The sequence below is a fragment of the Spermophilus citellus genome, assembly GCF_964194105.1.
Source record: "Spermophilus citellus genome assembly, chromosome: 12".
Lineage (NCBI taxonomy): Eukaryota > Metazoa > Chordata > Mammalia > Rodentia > Sciuridae > Spermophilus > Spermophilus citellus.
In genome coordinates this window covers 1169991-1190142 of record NC_138198.1, presented here as the reverse complement: position 1 = coordinate 1190142, position 20152 = coordinate 1169991, and the positions used below count along the sequence as shown (strand labels likewise).

General features: G+C 36.8%; 1 protein-coding gene across 7 annotated transcripts in view; it reads right to left on the bottom strand.

The window, feature by feature from the left end:
- AUH (AU RNA binding methylglutaconyl-CoA hydratase) overlaps window positions 1–13801 on the bottom strand; it is a 173229-nt gene extending 159428 nt beyond the window's left edge. For 3 of the 7 annotated variants that reach the window (XR_014018247.1, XR_014018248.1, XM_081262864.1), the window contains exon 1: window positions 13507–13800. Coding sequence is in view for 5 of the 7 variants with exons in the window: in XM_081262864.1 (XP_081118990.1) it covers window positions 13507–13738 (232 nt within the window). In the remaining 2 variants the exon portion in view is untranslated. Of the gene's footprint in view, window positions 1–13506 lie in introns of all 7 variants that reach the window. The other 4 variants (XM_081262863.1, XM_081262865.1, XM_081262866.1 and 1 more) reach the window with 2 other exon arrangements.
- Between the last annotated feature and the right edge of the window lie 6351 nt (window positions 13802–20152).

Below are 20152 nucleotides of genomic sequence, written 5' to 3'. Positions count from 1 at the left end.
TCTGCCATTTCATCAATTGTTATGCTTGCTACAGGTTTCTTCTACTGGATTTTAACAAGTTGTAAAAATTTATTTCTAAGTTCACACTTGCTTTAAAAAAGGCCATTCAGGGTGTGACTCTACTTTGTGTACAACCAGAGATATGAAAAATCGTGCTCTATATGCGTAATATAAATTGTAATGCATTCTGCTGTCATATATAACAATTTTTTTTTAAAAAAAAAAAAGGTCATTTAGGCCACAATACAAAGAATGGATCAGAAAAAAGCAAGATAAATAGATGGAGTTGGAGAAGATAATGCTAAGTAAAGTTAGCCAATCCCAAAAAAACAAATGCCAAATGTTTTCTCCGATATAAGGAGCTGATTCATAGTGGGATAGGGAGGGGGAACATGGGAGGAACAGACCAACTCTATATAGGGAAGAGGGGTGGGAGGGGAAGGGAGGAAGGGGGAAGAAATCATGGTGTAATGTGATGGACATCATTATCCAAAGTACATGTATGAAGACACGAATTGGCGTGAATATACTTTGCATACAATCAGAGATATGAAAAATTGTGCTCTATATGTATAATATAAATTGTAAGGCATTCTGCTGTCATATTTAAGAAAAATTAATTTAAATAGAATAAAGACATATCATACCTTCCCACCCCACCCCACCCCCCCAAAAAAAGAAAACAAAAAACAAAATGCTTGGGGCCAGAAGACATTTCAAATTTTTTCAGGATTTTAAAATATTTGCATATACATAATGAGATGTCTTCAGGACAGGACCAAAGTCTAATGTATGTTTCACATACACCTTCTATAAGTATTCTGAAGGCAATTTTACACACTATTTTTAGTTTGCCTGCATTTTGACTGCCATCTGTCACATGAGGTAGGCCATGGAATTTTCCATTCATAGCAACATGCCCAAAACTCTAAAGGTTACAAATTATGAAGCATTTCAGATTTCAGATTTTCAGAGTACAGATGCTCAGTCTGTACTAGCAAACCAATCCAGATCCAAGAACTGTAGACCAAAAGCATAATAAGAGCTTTAGACATCATGATCAGGTGAGATTTATTCCAAGAATGCAAGAGAAATTCAACACACTAAAATCAAAGTAATACACTACATCCATAGAATAAAGAAAAAATTCTTAAAATCATATGATCATCTTAACTAATGTAGAAAAAGCATATGACAAAGCCTAACTCTCTTGGATGATTATAAAATAATTAAAGCAACAACTAGTAAGAGATAGAAACTTTAACTCAACCTGATAAAGGGCATTTATGAGAAACCACAGCTGACATCACCAGATTCAGCAATGAAAGTGAAAGTCTTTCTCAAAGATAAGGAATGAGAAGAATGCCTATTTTCACCACAGCCATGTTAACATGGTACAGGAAGTTCTAGCCAAGTCAATTAGGCGAAAAGGAAACAGAAACTAAGTATCATACAAATTTGCAAGAAAGAAGTAATTCCCACTCATAAAGGACATAATCCTATAAAGAGAAAATCAGATCCAAAAAAAAGCGCTAATAAAGGAATTCAGGAAAGTTCACATAATTACAGACTGACAATGAACAACCCAAAAATGAAATCAGAAAACACAATTTGCAACAAATCAAAAACAATGAACTTGGAATTCCACTTTGCAGTCCAGCATAAGAAGCCAGAAATTGTCACTCAATTCTAACCAAAAAAAACAAAAACAAAAAAACCTGAAGAAACTGAAAAAACAATAATTTATCGTAGAACTATGAGAAAAGAGAGGCCTAGCAGGACTAACTGCTGCCCCCCAAAATTAATGAGACAGAGAATTGTGGCTTGTCTGAGCAGAAGTTCAAAGGTATAAACCTCAGTGCAGGGGTTGTAGCTCAGTGACAGAGCTCTTGCCTCACATGTGTCTCAGCACTGCATATAAATAAATGAATAAAACAAAGGTCCATCAACCACTAAAAAAAATAAATATATAAATAATATAAAATAAAAAGGCATAAATCTCCACAAGAACTACTGCTGAGGTAAGGAAACTGGAGCAAACTGCTGAAGTTTCATATGGACAAGTATGAGAGAGAAAAACTCCAGAGAAATCCAGTCACCAGCTAAGGAAAGATTCTTTGAGCTTCAGGATAGCACAACAGAAATCACCAAAACTGGAAAACAAAAAGAAAGAAAATGATACCAGATCCAAGAACTGTAGACCAAAAGCAGTAACACACACAATGAGAACTCCAGAAAGAAAAAGAGAGAAAAGAAAAAACTAACCAAGCTGGGTGCGGTGGCATATACCATTTGAGGCCAGCCTTGGCAAGACCCTGTCTCAAAATAAAAAATAAAAAGGGCTGAAGATGTGGTCCACTTTTTACTGGGTTCCATCCCCAGTGCAAAATATAAATATACATATGCATAAATATACATATAATTACATATATATTTGAAACTATAATGATCAATAATATCAAATTAATGACAGACACTAACCCACTGATTCAGGAAAGGCATAGAACATCAGGAGGATGAATACCCAAAACACTGCATCCCAACACATCATTTTCAAATTCTAGAGCATCAAAGACAAAGAAAAAAAATCCTAAAAGAGGTCAGAGAATCAAAATTTCAACTAAAAGGGGCAAAGAAAAAAAATATAGACAACTTATCCTCAGAAATGAGGTAAGCAAGAGGAGACTGGAGTGAAACACAGTCATGCCTATACCATATGAGAACATTCCAGTCAATGACAGATGACATAAACAACAGTGGTCCCACAGATTATAACTAATTTAAACTTTCCTATCAGCTAGTGATGTCAAATCCATCCCAGTATTGCAGCACAATACATAACTCACATATTTCTGATGATTTTGACATAAACAAATCTACTGTGCCACTGGTCATATGAAAGTATAGCACATATAATTATGTATAGCAAATAAATTCTTGATAATAGTAATAAATGACTGCTACTGGTCTATGTATTTACTATGCTATTTCTTTAATCATTATTTTAGAGTGCACTCCTTCTACTAATAGAATTTTGTTGTAAAACAGCACACTATGTTACAATGGCAGTAATCAGATATATCACATGTTTAACACATCTCATGATTTCCATCATTTTTTCTCATGCTTAATTTAATCTCAAATTATTCTGTTCATCATGGCCCTAGGAGCCACAAGCGAAACACACACACACACACACACACACACACACACACACAATACATCCTATATAAACAGCAGGCTATGTAGGCTATAACATCAACGTTTATGTACACTGTATGAGGTTCACACAATGACAAAATTACCTAATGACAGTTCTCAAAATGCATGCCCCATTAAGCAACACATGACTATAGTTAAAGTGTTGAGAGGGGGGAAAGAAAACCTCCAACTTAGAATTCTTAAAACTGTAAAAATATCCTTTGAAAGCAAAGCAGAAGTAAGCCTTTCTCAGATTAAAAGAAAAAAAAGAAGTTGAGGAAATATATTGCCAGTATATCTGCCTGTAAAAATTATTAGAAGAAATTATTTATACAAGAAGTAAAATCAAGAACCAACAAATGGGATGGATCAAACTGAAAAACTTCCTCAGAGCAAAGAAACAATCAAGAACATAAGAGAGAGCCTACAGAATGGGAGAGAATCTGACACTTTCACCTCAAACATAGCACTAATCTTGGGGATACACAAAAAACTCAAAAACCTAACACCAAAAAACAAACTCAAGCAATAAATGGGCAAAGGAACTGAACAAGCACTTCACAGAAGAGATAAAAATGGTCAAAAATATGTGAAAAAAAAATGTTCAACATCTCTAGCAATTAGAAAAATGCAAATTAAAACTACACTGAGATTCCAAGTCACTCGAGTCAGAATGGCAATTATCAAGAATATAAGTAAAAATAAATGTTGGCAAGGATGTGGGGGGAAAGGTACATTGAAACGTTGCTAGTGGAACTACAAACTGGTGCAAACAGTCTAGAAAGCAATATGGAGATTTCATAGAAAACTGGGAATGGAACCACCATTTGACCCAGTTATCCACTCCTCGATCTATACAGAAAGGACTTAAAATCAGCATACTACAGTGATGCAGTCACATCAATCAATAGCAGCTCGATTCCTAATAGCTAAGCTACGGAACCAACCTAGGTGCCCTTGAACAGATGAATGGATAAAGAAAATGTAATATACACACAATGGAATATTACTCAGCCTTAAAGAAGAATGAAATTATGGCATTTGCCAGTAAATGGATGGAACTGGACACTATCATGCTAAGTGAAATAAGCCAGGCCCAAAAAACCATAGGCCAAATGTTCTCTCTGATATGCAGATGCTAAAACACAATGGTGGAGTGGATAGAAGTTCAATGAATTAGACAAAGGGAAATAAAGACAAAGGGGGGATGGGCATAGGAAAGACAGTAGAATGAATCAGACATAACTTTCCTATGTTCATACATGAATACACGACCAGTGAAACTCCACACTATGTACAATCACAAGACTGGGATCCCAATTAGAATAACTTATATTCTATGCTTGTATAATATGTCCAAATACTCTCTACTGTCATGTATATCTAAAAAGAACAAATTAAAAAATAGAACAAAAAAATTTTTTAGAGAGAAGGAAAATTATATGTCAGTATTGCAGATTTACATAAGAAAGTAAAGCATTGTTTTTCTTATTTTAATTGGTCTAAGATAAAAATTTATTCAAAATAATAACAGCAACATGTTCAATTATGTGTGTTTATGTATAAGTAAAATGGAGAAAGGAATTAGCAATATTTTATTACAAAATACCCATGAATCTTGAAATAGCAGTGTTATCTGAAAATAGACTTGGATCACCTCTAAATGTATATCATGAACTGTAGGGCAATGCTGAATGTTTGCAAATGTTCATACAATGAAAACCTGGGGCCAGGCACAGTGGTGCATACCTATAATCCCAGCGAGACAGGAGGATGGAGAATTCAAAGCCAGCCTCAGCAACTTAGCAGAGGCCCTAAGCTACTTAATAAGAGGCTGGGGATGTGGGATGTGGCTCAGTGTAAGTACCCCTGGGTTCAATCCTGGTACCAAAAATAAATAAATAAAGGCTTGGTCCCCAGGGTGGCACTATGAGAGTGTCATGAGCTTCTGAGAGGCAGGCCTTCGGTCACTGGGGCAGTGCTCTCCATCTCTTTGCCCCCTAGTTCAGCAGGTGAGCAGTTTGCTCCACCATGCGCTCCAGAGGCCCAAAGACACAGGACCACTTGATCATGGACCTCCAAACCCTGAGCCAAACTAAGTCCTTTCTTTTTATAGAGTATTTCTAATAAGGGTATTAGAAAGTTATGTATTTATAGGATATACTAATAAGAAGCTAACTAACACTGGCAACACTATAAAAACTAAATATGCCAAAAAGGGGGGAATTGAATCACAGAAATGTTAATTAAAACCACAAAAGTCATAGGGCAGGAATGTAGCTCAGTGGAAGAATACGTGCTTCGCATGCATGAGACTCTAGGTTCAATTCCCAGCAGTGGGAAAAAACACATACACACAAGGTAGAAGAAACAAGACAAAAACAGGAACACAGAACAAGGCAACAAATAAACAGCAACTATAAATATGGTAGATATTAATCCAACCATATCAATTAGAATGACAACGTAGCGATCTAAACCACTACCACTCTGAACAAAGACAGACTGTCAGGCAGACCAAGAAAAACAATACCAAACTACACGTTGTCTATAAGACACCTCCTTAAAATATTTAAGATGCAAAGTAAAAGAGTAAAAGCAAATGTAAGGAGAAAGAGATGCCATGATAACAATAATCAAAAGAAAGCAGGAACAGCTACATTAATTTCATAAAAAGCCGGCTTCATACCAAGGAAAAGTTACATGGGTAAAAAGGGGAGGGGTGCCACATAATGAAAAAAGAACACATTTTCAAAGAACTGAATATTTAGGAATAAATTCAAGAAAGTTCAAGACTGTACCCTGAAAACAACAAAACATCACTGAAAGAAATTAAAGACGACTTAAATAAATAAAAATATGTCCCATGTTCGTGGACGATTTAATATTGGTAAAATGGCAATCAAACTGATCTCCATACATATCTCTACCAAAATTCCAACTACCATTTTTGCAGAAATGAATAAGTTAATAAGCAAGGGACCCAGAAGAATCAAAAATAATTTAAAAAAAGAATTAAGTTCAAGGACTTATATTTACTGATTTCAAAAGTTCTTTCAAAACTATAAAAAACCAGTGAAATTACTGGCATAAGGACAGACATACACATAAATCAGTGGAAACAAATTCAGAGTCCAGAAATAAACCCTTTTACTTACAAGTCAACTGGTCTTTGACAAGGATGCCAAGACAATTCAATGGCAAAATATAAAAATAAAAAAAGTTTATCAACAATTGTAGTAGGAAAAGTAATTCTGACATGGAAAAAAAAAAACATAGAGTTGAGCCCCTTCCTCACATCATATACAACAATTAACTCAAAATGGATCAAAGATACAAATGTACACTAAAACTATAAAATTATTAGAAGCGTGTGTGTTTGTGTGTGTGTGTATATGAGTGTGTGCATGTGTGCACCTTTACAATCTTGAATTACCAGGTAAATTTCATAATTAAGAAACACCAAAAAAACAAGTAACAAAAGAAAAAAAAACTTGTAAGACTTTATTTAAAAAATTAAAAATCCACAGAATAGGAGAAAATATTTGCAAACTACACATCTGATATGTTAACAGTAAGCAGTTCAATGGTTCCTCTTAAAAAAAACATAAAATTATCACATGACATATGTTCAAACAAATAATCATACACAAATATTCAAAAACATTCATAATATCCAAATAGTGGAAACAAAATGTGATGTATCCATATGATGAAATATTACTCAGTCATAAAAAGGAATGAAGCTATGGCATGGAAAAACCTTGAAAATACTAATCTGAAACAGTCAGATTACCACCCCCCCCCCAAAAAAAAAAATCCCACATGTACCGTCCATTTCTACAAAACATGTAGTATAGGTGAATCGATACCAGCAGAAAAAAGATCAGAGGTTTCCAAAGGCTAGAGGGGAGAAGGCAATCAGAAGACAGGGATGTAGAAGTTTGTAAAAAAGTTTAAAGAAAGTATTCTGGAATTAGATAATGGTTGCAATTGTGCAACATGGTAGACAAACTAAAACCTACTGAATTATACACTTAAAAAGTTTAAAATGATAAATTTTGTATATGAATTTCATCTCAATTTACAAAAGAAAAAAAAAGAGGGTGAATATACTTAGGGAGACCAATCAAGACACTACTGCTGAGATCTATATAAAGTATGACAATTACACAGATTTCATCTGTATTAGTCACAATAGGAAGTAGACTGATTCCAGAGACATAGTGAAGGTATTATCAACAAAAATGTTATCAGTAATATTATAAGCACTGTTTATATTCAACATGTAGATAAGGCGTAACAATTATGATAAGAGAACAAAATGTAACTGTCGTAAATTTTGATGATATAAATGAGTGTTAGCAATGCCAGAAATTGGAAGGCAGAAGACAAACTAGAGCAGCAAACCGTCTCTTATCTTACATCAAAAGGAGGCCAGATATTGTCTATAAAAATTAATAATGTATGTTAACACAAATCAGAAAGGCAGTAAATAAAATTACTGTTGTTCACAGCAGAGACTCTAGATGTTTTAAAGTCTTCAATTTTGATAAAGAGACCGAAAGTGAAGTGGCACCTTTCTGTAATGCTGCCTTTTATATTTCACCATGGGAAAGTATATTTTTACTTCTAAAAATTTTGCCAACTTCAATAACCTCGATCATCATTACTAATAAATTATACGGAATAAGCCACTGAAAAGTACTGACCAAAAGACCATTTGATAACCACATATATAATCCAAGCCCCCTGAAAATGTTACACTAAGTTGTAACAACCCACACTAAAAAGATATAATGATCCTATGATATTTGTATCAAATTATGTCAATTAAGAACTGAAAGAGGGGGCTGGGGCTCAGCAGAGCGCACTTGCCTGGCATGTGTGAGGCACTAGGTTCAACTCTCAGCCACCACATATAAATACATTTTTAAAAATAAAGGTCTATCAACAATTTAAAAAATATTTTTAAAAAAAGAACTGAAAGAATTGCAAGGAGAAATAGACAAATCCAGAATTACAGCTGCAGATATCAACTCTCTGCTAAGTGACAGAGCAGGCAGAAAATCAGGGTACAGCTGAACAGAATACCACCACTGATCAACTAAATGAAACTGAATAACAAAACTAGTTGAATATAGAATAACCCACAACAGCAGAATGAATACATGTTCTTCCCAAGCTCACAGAAACATTCACCAAGAAAGACCACATTATGTGCCCAGAACACACCTTTACAAATTTAAAAGAACAGAAATAATACAAAGTGTGCTCTCAGACCACCATGGAAAGAAACTAGAAATCAATAACAGAAATCTCAGCTCCAAAATACTTAGAGATTAAACAAGGCACTTCTAAATAATGCATACATCTTGAAAAAAAGTGTCAAGACAAAATTTAAAATATGTAGAAGTAAACAAAAATTTACTTATCAAAACAAATGACATGCAGCAGAGCTTACAGGAAAATTTATAGCATTAGACAAATAAAACTAAAATCAGTAATTTAAGCTTCCACCCTAAGAAACTAGAACAGAAGCAGTCTGCCAAATGGCGCACACCTGTAATCCCAGCTACTCAGGAGATAGAGGCAGAAGGATTGCAAGTTCAAGGCCAGCCTCAGCAACTGAGTGAGATATTCAGCATCTTAATGAGACCTCCATCTCAAAATAAAAAATAAAAAGGGCTGGAGATGGAGCTCAGTGGTAAAACACCCTGAGTTCAATCTCTAGTACCAAAAACAAAAATCAGCTAGAAGTAAAATAAATTGAAAATAAAATAAGCAGGAAAAAAATTCAATTAGCAGAAATCAATGAAAGTGAAAATAGGAAACCAATACAGAAAAGTGAACAAACCATAAGCTGGTTTGTTTGGTTTTTGTTTTGTTTTGTTTTGTTTTTTTAAGATCACTAAGTTGATAAGCCTCTAGCCAGGCATATTATAAAAAAGAGAAAATACAAATTACTGACCTCCCCCCATTAAATGCATAATAAAAGAAAGTTATAAACAATTTTATGACCACAAATTTGATAATTTAGATTAAATGGGCCAACTCCTTGGAAGATAAAATATAAATACAGACAAGGCCAAACAGAACTGAAAAAGCCTATATCCATTAAAGAAATTGAATCGATAAGCAATAAGCTTCTAGAACAAAAGTATCAGAGCCAGAAAGTTTTGCAGGTAAATCCCACTATCAAAATATCAAGAAAATTATATCATAACTCTACAATCGCTTCCAAAAAACAGATGCAAAAGGAAAACATCCAAGCTCATTCTGTCAAGTTAGCATTATCCACATACCAAAGACAAAGAAAGACATTACAAGAATGAAAAACTAAAGACTACTCTCTCATAAACATAGACATAAAAACTCTCAAACAAAATACACTTTCACAAACATAGACATAAAAGTTCTCAAACAAAATATAAGCAAATCAAATACAACAATCTATAAAAAGAATTTTATAACACAAATAAATAGAATTTACTCCAGGTATGTAAGTCTGGGTCAGTATTTGAAAATCATTTAGTGGAAGTTATCACAACAATAGGCTAAATAAGAAAAACCATGATTATCCCAATACGACAGAAAAAAAAACATTTGACAAAATTCAACTCATAAAAACACTCAACAAACTACAAATTTGAGGAAGTTTCCCAACTGATAAAGGGAATATACCAAGAAAAAAAAATTACTAACATCATAACTAATCACTAACATCAATGTTTCCTCCCCTCTCCTCAGCAAGATCAGGGACAGGACAAGCATGTTTGCTCTCAGTATTTTTATTCCAGTCATGGAGGCTCCAAGCATATAAATCAGGCAAGAGAAAGAAACTTAAAACACTCACATTGAGAAGAAAGGAGTAAAATTACCTTATTTGCAAATAACATAATCTTATATACAGGTATTATTAAGAAATTCACTAAAAAACTATTAGAATAAATGAGTTCATCAAAATTGCACAAGATTAATTATACAAAAATCAACTGTTTCTATACACTAGCAATGAGCAATCTAAAAGTGAAATTAAGAAAACAATTTCATTTACAATAGCATCAAAAAAAATACTAGGAATAGACTTAAAAGTAGACAAACCTACTGAGAGAAAAAATAGATAAACATTGTTTTAGGACTAGGAGACAGAGGCTGACTAAAGAGTCACTGCCAAAGACAATAGGGTTTATTTTCATTTTGATTTAAAATGAGTTCTAAAATTGGATTGCATTGATAGTTATAACATAACTGAATACACTAAAGCAACTATCCATTTTGAATATTAAATGGTATGCTATTTGAATCATTATTTCAATAAAAAGTAAAAATATATACATATATCAATATATCTTTACTTTTTTATTTTTACATAAAAAATATCAAAATATATTTTTTAAAACATAGAAAAAACACGAAATGAATCAACCTGTTAAAAAGAAAAGGAAAGATGGACATTATTACCCTATATATGTGGATGATTACACTACTAGTGTGACTCTGCATCATATTCAGCCACAGGAAGAAGTTGTGCTCCATTTGTGTACAATGTGTCGAGATGCATTCTACTGTCATGTATAACTAATTAGAACAAATTTAAAAAGAAAAGGAAGTAGAAATAGGAAAACCAATTACAGACCTCTGTAGCATAGGGAGACCAACTACAGATCTCTGTAGCAGTCCATGAGGCTGGCTTAGATAGCATAGATAAAGAAGAACATGAAATATTTCAGACACTTGGTAAGACATGACAATCTAAATGTCATGACTGAAGAAGTAGGTATCATGAATGACTCTGCACTATACATTTGCTTATTTGCCCTATTTTTGCTAGAAGTTATTCCACTAGGTTTACCAAGATCTTTGAAATGGTCACAATTATAGAAGCTTGCCACACTGGGAGAAGATTAGTAGGGAAAAAGGAAGGATCATTCCAGGAGGTGTTTGCAGAAACCACGACACAGAATACAGCAGGAGAAGCTAAAAGTTAAGGGAGATGGACTGTAAAGACCCGATGGCTGAGAAGGACTTGCAGGCAACAGGGAGCAATTAATGGTTTTTAACTGAGCAGAGGATGATTCTTAGCTTTAAAAAAAGGCAACCCCAACAACAATATGAAGAATAAACTGGGAAGGGAAATTACTGAAAGCCAAAAGACCTATGAAAAAGGACCAGGAACAATCTCTGCAAGCCACAACTACTGCTCTAAAACTGTGTAGGATGAACAAGAATCAAAGAAATAACCACTAAAGAAACTTGGAAAAAAGCCAGGCGCAGAGGCGCACGCCTGTAATCCCAGCAGCTCAGGAGGCTGGGTCAGAAGGACCAGGATTTCAAAGGCAGCCTCAGCAAGACAAGACACTAAGCAGCTCAGTGAGACCCTGTCTCTAAATAAAATATAAAATAGGGCTGGGGATGTAGTGCCCTGAGTTCAATCCACGGTACCAAAGAAAGAAAGAAAAAGAAAAAGAAATTTTAAAAAAATCACTAAAGAAACTTGCTTAGATAGCTGGAACCCTGCAATAAATTACAAATATGGAACCCTGACAACAGAGGAAGTTTCACATATTCTGCACCTACCCAACCCCACCTAAAGGTCTACAAGGATAGTTTAGGGCTTCTCTGACCCAGGAGAATTCTCAGTCATTAAAGGCCACTAACAGCATCAAATTTTGAACTTCTCTCTGTAAGAAAGGCTGTGGGGACACTCCTTTGGGTGTAATATCTTTGACTTCACAGTTTTCTTTGCACTACCTATTACTGTTCAGTGGTAAATCAAAGCACAACATAAGTAACATAAGCTAAGACTATGTCATTCTTGCCAATCCTCAAAGGAGGCTGGGTCAGTTTTCTCAAGAAACCAAGGTGTCCTAGTAGTTGACATTTACATTTGGATAAACTAAAAACATAAAAATTGTATTTTATGCTAATATTTTCTCTTTTTGTCCACTCTTGATCCTAACTTAAGGCATACCAGATGTTCTGTGCAAATTTATTTTCAATATGCATTTATCAAAACACACAGAATACACTGTACTTGCAATCATCTTTGTATCTAACAAGCTGTCAGTACATCAAGTATAACTGAAATCCCAACACAACCAAGTTTATCCCAAAGACTTGCATTCATGGCTCTAAGGACCCCCGGGCCAGTGCAGTCTTCCAGCTGAAATTGTTACTCTTCTTCCTGCTACACCACACTATAACTACATATATTTCCCAAATATACCTCACATGTTCACATCTCCAATTCTTTGATCATTCCTTTGTTTCTGTCTGGAATAATAAACAAGAAATAAAGTAGTTCTACATACTCCTGAGCACCTACTATGGGATAAATATTTAGTGGGCAGTGTATGTTAAGAATCTCCTCTAATCTTCACAACAGCCTTAACAGAGTTGGTAACGTTTTTTCCTATTTTACACATGAGATAGTTGAGGCACAGAAAATTTCCCAAGAACACTCACTATGCATTGCCTATTAAAAAAAAAAAAAAATGCCTTGGAACCACTTTCAAGTGGCAAAAACCCTCCAGGTATTATAGCACTGTGCTCTTCCCAAGCCTTTTAAGTTAGCATCACCTGATCTCCTTGACTATACCAGAAGCTTCTTAAAGTCAGCAACGACTTACTCGTTTTCACTTCTGCTTTACAGGTTATAGGTGCTCCATAAACATGTCAAAATTAAAGGGCTGGTCCTGTGTAACATGGGCAAGATAATATTCACAATCCCTTTAGTTTTCCCAACACTGCAAATTAAAGGAAGGAACTTTATCAGTGTTTCTTCATGTTTTCCCTCCTCCATAGCCTCCCTCCCTCTGTAATATACTGCGAATGTGTCTTTCATCTCTTAACATAGGTGCTGCAAGAGGAAGATTAATATCATCCAGATAATGTGCCCCCAGAGCTTAACAAGTCAAAATGTGCTCAAAATTGCTTAACTGGAGCAGTCCAAAAACTAACTTTCTGAGACAATATGGACACGAGGGAAAACGGCTGCAAATCTAGGATCATTCGGAATAAAAGGCATTCCAACCGCAGCTTCTCCAACTCTTACCACTGATACCCGAGTTGACAGAATGCCGTGACACAGCAAAAACAAAAACCTGGAATCAAAGACGAAACACCAGCGGTTGACCTTGGCTGGTGCGGGGCCCAGGGCCCAGGCTGCAGCGGGGTCTTCCGCGCAGGTGCGTGGCTCCCAGCACACGTGTAGGTCCTAGCACTGGGGGTGCACAGCGGCGCGCCACGCGGGACCGAGAGTGCCCCTCGGCGGGTCGCGGCCCGCCCCCGCCGTCCGCTCACCTCGGTTCTCTTCCTCCAGGTGCCGCACCCGCAGCTCGTCCTCCGTCTTCGCCTCAGAGCTGTATCCCCTCCTCGGGGCAGGACCCCCGGCCCAGACCGCCGGACCCTCCCGCCGACCCGCCCACGAGCCGGACAGCCTCCACCCTGGGCCGAGCCAGGCGCGGCCAGCAGCCACCAGGCGGGCACGGCCGGCCTGCAGGGCACCCCAAGCCCCGGGTGCCGCCGCCGCCATGTTGTCTGTTTACGGCGTGGGTCTGCGGCCGCCGCTCCGCCCCCACACAGCGCCAGTGCGCCTGCGCACGCCCGCGGCGTTCGGCCCTGAGGCCTGGCGCCGCCCACGCCGCCCGCGCTCGCGGCCGGCCCACCCCCCAGCCTCTCGCTAGGCCCCGCCCCCCCCACGGCCTCGCTCCGCCCCGGCCCCGCCCCTCGCTCTCTCCCCGCACCCAGCTCCGTTAACTGAGCTCCCCAGGTACCACCAGGCACCACCTTCCTTCCCTCACTGCAGGTTAAAAGGGTGGTCAGCACCGGAGAAAGTAGTTTTCTGAAATGATGGACTAGTTGAGGGGAGCATACTCTGAACCATCGTTTTCCTACCTCCCTGCCCTCCGTGGCCTGTGCCGTGGAATCTTTGCATTAAGTAAGCTGCGCCAGTGAATTCAAATGTTCTGTCTCCTCAGATTTGGCTGGAAGGTGTGGCAGGTCATGGCAGTGCGGGGTACTGCTTTACTCCTGTGGTTCAGAGCTGTCGGTTAACGTGCTTGATAAACCTGCGGGTGGTTTGATTCCATGGTGCATGGGAAGGAGGTGAGAGCAGCAAGCCAGCCCACCATCTCCTGCAAGTAGAATGACCCTTCTGGAGACATGGGTCCTTAGAAGAGTTCAACCTCTCAACAAAAGGTGTTTGGCCAAACCATAAGCTGAGGTGGAATTCAGAACAACTCTTCTAGAAACTCCAGATAGCAATTTTGTGTAGGTTCTCATCAAAGCACCTTTTTCTGAGAATTTTCTACTGCCTAACTTTTATCAGATCTCAACCTGGAAAGTCTATATTTAGGAAAACTCTTTTTTAAATGTGCTGCTGTTGAGTATATTCCTATTGCCACACAAATTCTACTCTTATACATTATGTTTTTTAGTCCTGAACGCAAGTTCCTTCAGTGTTACACCTGCTCAGGTGTTATCCAAAGTAGAAGGTAAAAGCCAGTTGAATTAATTTGTTACCTCTTCTGTAGGAATGACATTGAGAGCACCTTTCACTGTGCCTTTTGTAAAGTGACATATGGGGAATTTCTCTTGCCAGTTAAAATAAGGAAAAACTTGGCTTCCTTTGTATCTTTCCTCTTTTCTAATAATTAATATTCACTTTGCTAGGTGTTGAGATTTGTATTGTTATAGTTTCTCTCTAATTTGGTTTTCAGGTCTTTCTCGTGAGCTGGACTGAAAATCTGGAGGACTCAGGCTAACCAGCAGATGAGAAAGAGAGAGACAGACAGAGAGACAGAGAGGAGAGGAGACGGGTCGAGTAGGACTAAAGCCTTTACCAGGTCCAGTGCATTATTCAAGCAGTTTCCAATTAGAATTTCAATTGACCAGTATAGCAAACAGATGCCAGGGCCACCCTGTGACTGCATGGTGGTCACTGTGGCAGATCTTCATAGTCAATGTGGGTTATGGGAGTCGGGGGAGAGGTAAGGAGACTAAGTGTAGCTACACCATAGGGAATTGGTCACCAGGAAGGTATAAGGCAAATATCTAGATCTACCACACGGAGAAACTGAAAGATGGAGAACTGGAGACTGAGCCCCGATTCTGGTATGAGAGAGTTAAACATTAAAAATGGCTGACAAACAGCAAAATTATAAGAATTTTTAGAATTTACTGTGCTAGAAAACTAAAATATATATATTCACATTTTATATGAGGTCTCTTTGTTGCCCAGGCTGGCCTTGAACTTGAAATCCTCCTGCCTCAAGTAACTGAGTTTATAGGCATTCACCACAACACCCAGGAGAAACTCAAATTTTATTTACAACTCAATTACAATTATTGCAATTATTTCATTACTTGTATTGGTCTCTCATTGTTTTGATATTTTTATGTTGGTTCTTCAATAGATTGTGACTTTTTAAAAAGGAGTTAAACAGAGGACTTGGCACAATGCTATTTAAAATAATATAACCTCAGATGTGACTGATTAGGACAAATACAGAAAAATAATCATAAATTGATTGGATTATATAAGAAAAATAGGAAAGACTACCAGTGTTTCAGTGGGCTCTCTTCCCTATCATTTGTGATTTTTTTCCTTATTTAGAACACTCATGTCATTATCCCAGGTCTGTAACAAAAATTGATTCTATTTTATCTTATTTTATTGGTACTAGGAATCAAGCAACCTCTGAGCCTTGCACGTGCTAGGCACATGCTCTATCACTGAGCTATGCCCACCCCCAGCCCCCCAAAAAAATTCTTCAAATTAATGCAAATAACTAACATCACCATGACCATCACAGCCTGTCAAGAATAACAATAGAGAACTGTCAAAGGCAGAAATTTAACATATTCCAGATCAAACCAGACCCACAATTACTTAATTTTTGAGATATTAGTAAGATATATTTAAATATTTCATGCTTCCATTTATTCATCTACAGAACAGCTAGTTTAATATCTACTTCAACTTATGAATTCTTTAACTTCAATTTATTCATTATATAATAATGACTATGCCTATTTTATTTGCTTAATAAGTGTGTAGTACACTCGACACCAGGAAATGAAAACAGAAGAAATACTATTAGCTACCATTTACCAACTTCCTTTTTCAGTCTATTCAGTCTGTCTTAGAAAGAAAACTTTGAAGTTGGCATTATTATCCCGATTTTTATAGATAAGGAAACTTAAAATAAGTTCCTTACCAAAGCCCACAGCTTGGAAGCCAAGGAGCTAGAATTTAAATCCCAATATATCTGACCCCCAAAGCCCTTGATTTTGATCATTGTTTTGCACAGCTTTTAATAAATGTTAAGACATTCAATATAATTTAATTCCCTTTGGTTCCTTTCCACTCTTTAGTAAAAGACTGTAGAGTATGAGGCACAAATGTGAGTATCCATTTGGAAAAGAAAGCTAGGGCTGGGTGTTTGAAACAGCAAGAATGGAAAGGCTGAGGTAGAGTATCACACCTGATAATCTACTGAACTAAATTCAGATTTTTACCATCTCCTTATAAGATTGAGATCTTTGCCTCCATCCATCTCTTGGTTAACAGATCTGTCACATCTCTGATGTGTGACAGCACTGAGCTCCAGGAGTACAGCCTGGCCCACAGAGCATTCATTACTAAACAATTCTGCTTCCAAGGAGAGCATGGATGTCACCTGTAAAATGAAACCATTACCAGGGAACTGCCAACCACAACGGCAGAGACACACATAGCTGAACTAAATAGAATGGGAGCAATAAAGCAGAACTATGAACTTTTTGAAAATGAGAGCATACTTTGAAATTACTTTGTCCGAACAATAAAAGAAGTAATATATTAGTTAGCACAAAGATGGGCAGCTATATTAAAGATACCCGTGAATGCAACTGTTCAAACAAGGAACTGTTAAAAGTCCAGGAATAGTCTTAGACATGGGATTTACATCTCTGGGTCTAAGGTGACACTCCCTGTCACCATCAAGATGGGGAAAAGATGAGCTAAGTACAATAACTCCCCTTATCCACAGCTTCACTTCTCATGGTGCACTGAAGCTTAAAATATTAAAAGAAAAAATTCAGAAATAAAGAATTCATAAGTTTTAAATTACAAGCTGTTCTAAGCAGCTTGATGAAATCTTGTGCCATCCCTATCCCATCCCTCCAGGACATGAGTCATTCTTTTTCCTAGTGTATCCATGATGCATATGCTACCCTTCCGTTAGTTACTTAGTAGCCATCTCAGTTATCAGATTAACTGTCACCATATAGCAGTGCTTGTATTCAAGTAACCCTTATTTTCTTAGTAACACCCCAAATTGCAAGAGTATTGATGTTGACAATTCAGATATGCCAAAGAGAAACTGTAAAATGCTTGCTTTAACTGCCATTGCAAGTCATTACAAGAAGGAGAAATTTACAATAAGATATTTTAAGAAAGAAAGATCACACTTAACTAACTTTTCTTACAGTATATTGTAATTGTCCTATTTTATACTATTGTTAATCTCTTACTGTGCCTAACCACACACACAGAGAGAGTCTGGTAGAGTCCATAATTTCAGGCATCCACTGGAATCTCAGAATATATCTTCTGTGGATAAAGGAAGACTATGATATGTTCTATCAAGGGAAAGACTTAGAAAATGGCATATGTCCCTTCCTCTCACATTCTACTGACCACACAAGCAGCAAGGTGGGGCTAAAAAATGTGCCCCATCACTGGGCCACACACCCAGCTACAAGTTGATTAGTATGTGCAAAGAAGATTACAGATATATGAGAACACAATCTACCATGGAGTTTGTCTTTTTTATTTTTACTTTTAAATAAAACTTTCATGAGTCCTAAGATAAAGTTTTATAGTTCCAAAGTATGATAGGTTTCACAAGAAATAGCAGGAACTACAGACAAACTGAAAGCTCTCTTTTCACATGAGCTATCTGGAAGTTATTGCTAAGCAAATATTCAGAATGGAAGGATAATATGAAATATGAGTCTATGGATTGTTTACATTTGACTGTTGCAACCATATTAAACCTGAATAGTTCTATGGGATTTTGTCATCTACATGTACTACATTATAGAACTATGGGAAACAATTTCAAAGGTCTGTATCCACATAGCTAATCATCAAAAGATGACAGAAAAACCTACATAAGGTTGTGTTCAAGGTGACATAGTTGCCGTCTCATGTTCTGTAAATCTCCTGAAGTTTTAAATAGACACTTTAAAGTTCTATAACTTAAAGACACAACGAAAACACAGTACATTTCAAGAAGAATGCAAAATTGTACTCATACTTCAGTCCCAAAATAAAAATTAAAACAGCACCATCTTTATTTCTTTGGGTATTTTTTTAATGCTGTTGTTATTTCTAAATTTTCCCTAAGGTCCTGTTACTAGGATATGCCTTTATAACACAACTCTGAACTGTATTTACCCAAAACAATTCTGATCCTGTTATGGTTTAGGTTATAAGGTGTCCTCCAAAAGCTTGTGTATCAGAAAATGCAAGAATTTTAAAGGATGAAATAATTGATTAGATTATGAGAGTTGTAAACTGATCAGTGGATTAATACTCTAGGAATTAACCAGGTGATAACAATAGGCAGGTAGGGTATGTCTGGAAGAGATATATCACTGGGGGCATGCCTTTGAGGTTTATATTTTGTCCCTGATAAGCAGAGCTCTCTCTCTGCTTTATGGTTGCTGTGTCCTGGGCCACTTTCTTCCACCATTCCCTCCCACCATGATGTTCTGCCTCATCTCAAGTCCAGAACAATGAAGCTGGCCGTCTATGGACTGAAACCTCTCAAACTGTGAACCCCAAATAAACTTTTCCTCCTATATGTTGTTATTGTCAGGTCTTTTGGTCACACTGACAAAAATATTGACTAAAACAGAGATAGGTACAAAAAACTGAATAATTACTATGATTTACCTGACCATATGTTCAGAAGCCTTTGGAGCTGTTGTAAAGGGAGGAATTTTGAAAAGTTTAGAGATGCAAGATGGAAAAGTTTTAGAATATTTTAGGAGTTTGATAGTGAATACCATTGGGAATTCAAAAAAAATACCAAATTACTGATAGGACCGTGGACAATAAAGACAGGGCTCATGAGGTTTCGGAAGAAGAGGAGGACTCTATTGGAAATTGGACTAGAGGCCATTCATGTTACATTCTGGCAAAATAAATAAATAAAAATTGTCTATATTTTGCATGTCTTGAGACTTTGAGACTAAATTTAAAGGTAATGGACTAATTAATTAACTAATTAATCTGGTGGAGGAACTTTCAAGGAAGCACAGTCTTTAAGTGGTGACATGGATATTGCTGGAGGCTTTTAGCCAAGTTTAATGTGATACTCAGAATCAGAAAGCAAAAACCTTAGGTATATTGGGAAGAGGATAATCATGAATAAAAGACACTCCTCTCCCCCTGTAACAAGAAATCCCAAGGGAATTTCCAGTTTCCAGCTACCAAATATAAATTTCTTACTGTACCATAATATCACAAACCTTATGATGGGCTTCTTATCCAGAACCTCTTTTTTCACCTAATCTGAATTCATGCAGTCTCTGATTTAGGATGATTCACATTATAATTTTTTGAATTGACAATGATGTGAAAGCCATTCACATTCAGGAGAAATTGAAATCATAGAAGGTCTTTTATTAATGAATTTTATTTTGAAACTGACCTTTCAAGAACATGCACAGACATACAAAGATAAATACACAACCTTTCTTGTCATCCAACTAAAAAGCACCATTTCTCATCTTCCTTTCTATAAAATTCCCCTGTTACCAACTGATAAGGAAACAGGTTTGAGTTTCTAGGTCCTGGGATCCTTGACTGTCAGCAGTGCAAAAAAAAAAAAAAAAAAAAAAGCTCATTTTAATGAAAGATGCAATATTGGACAGCTGCAAAGAAATGATAGTG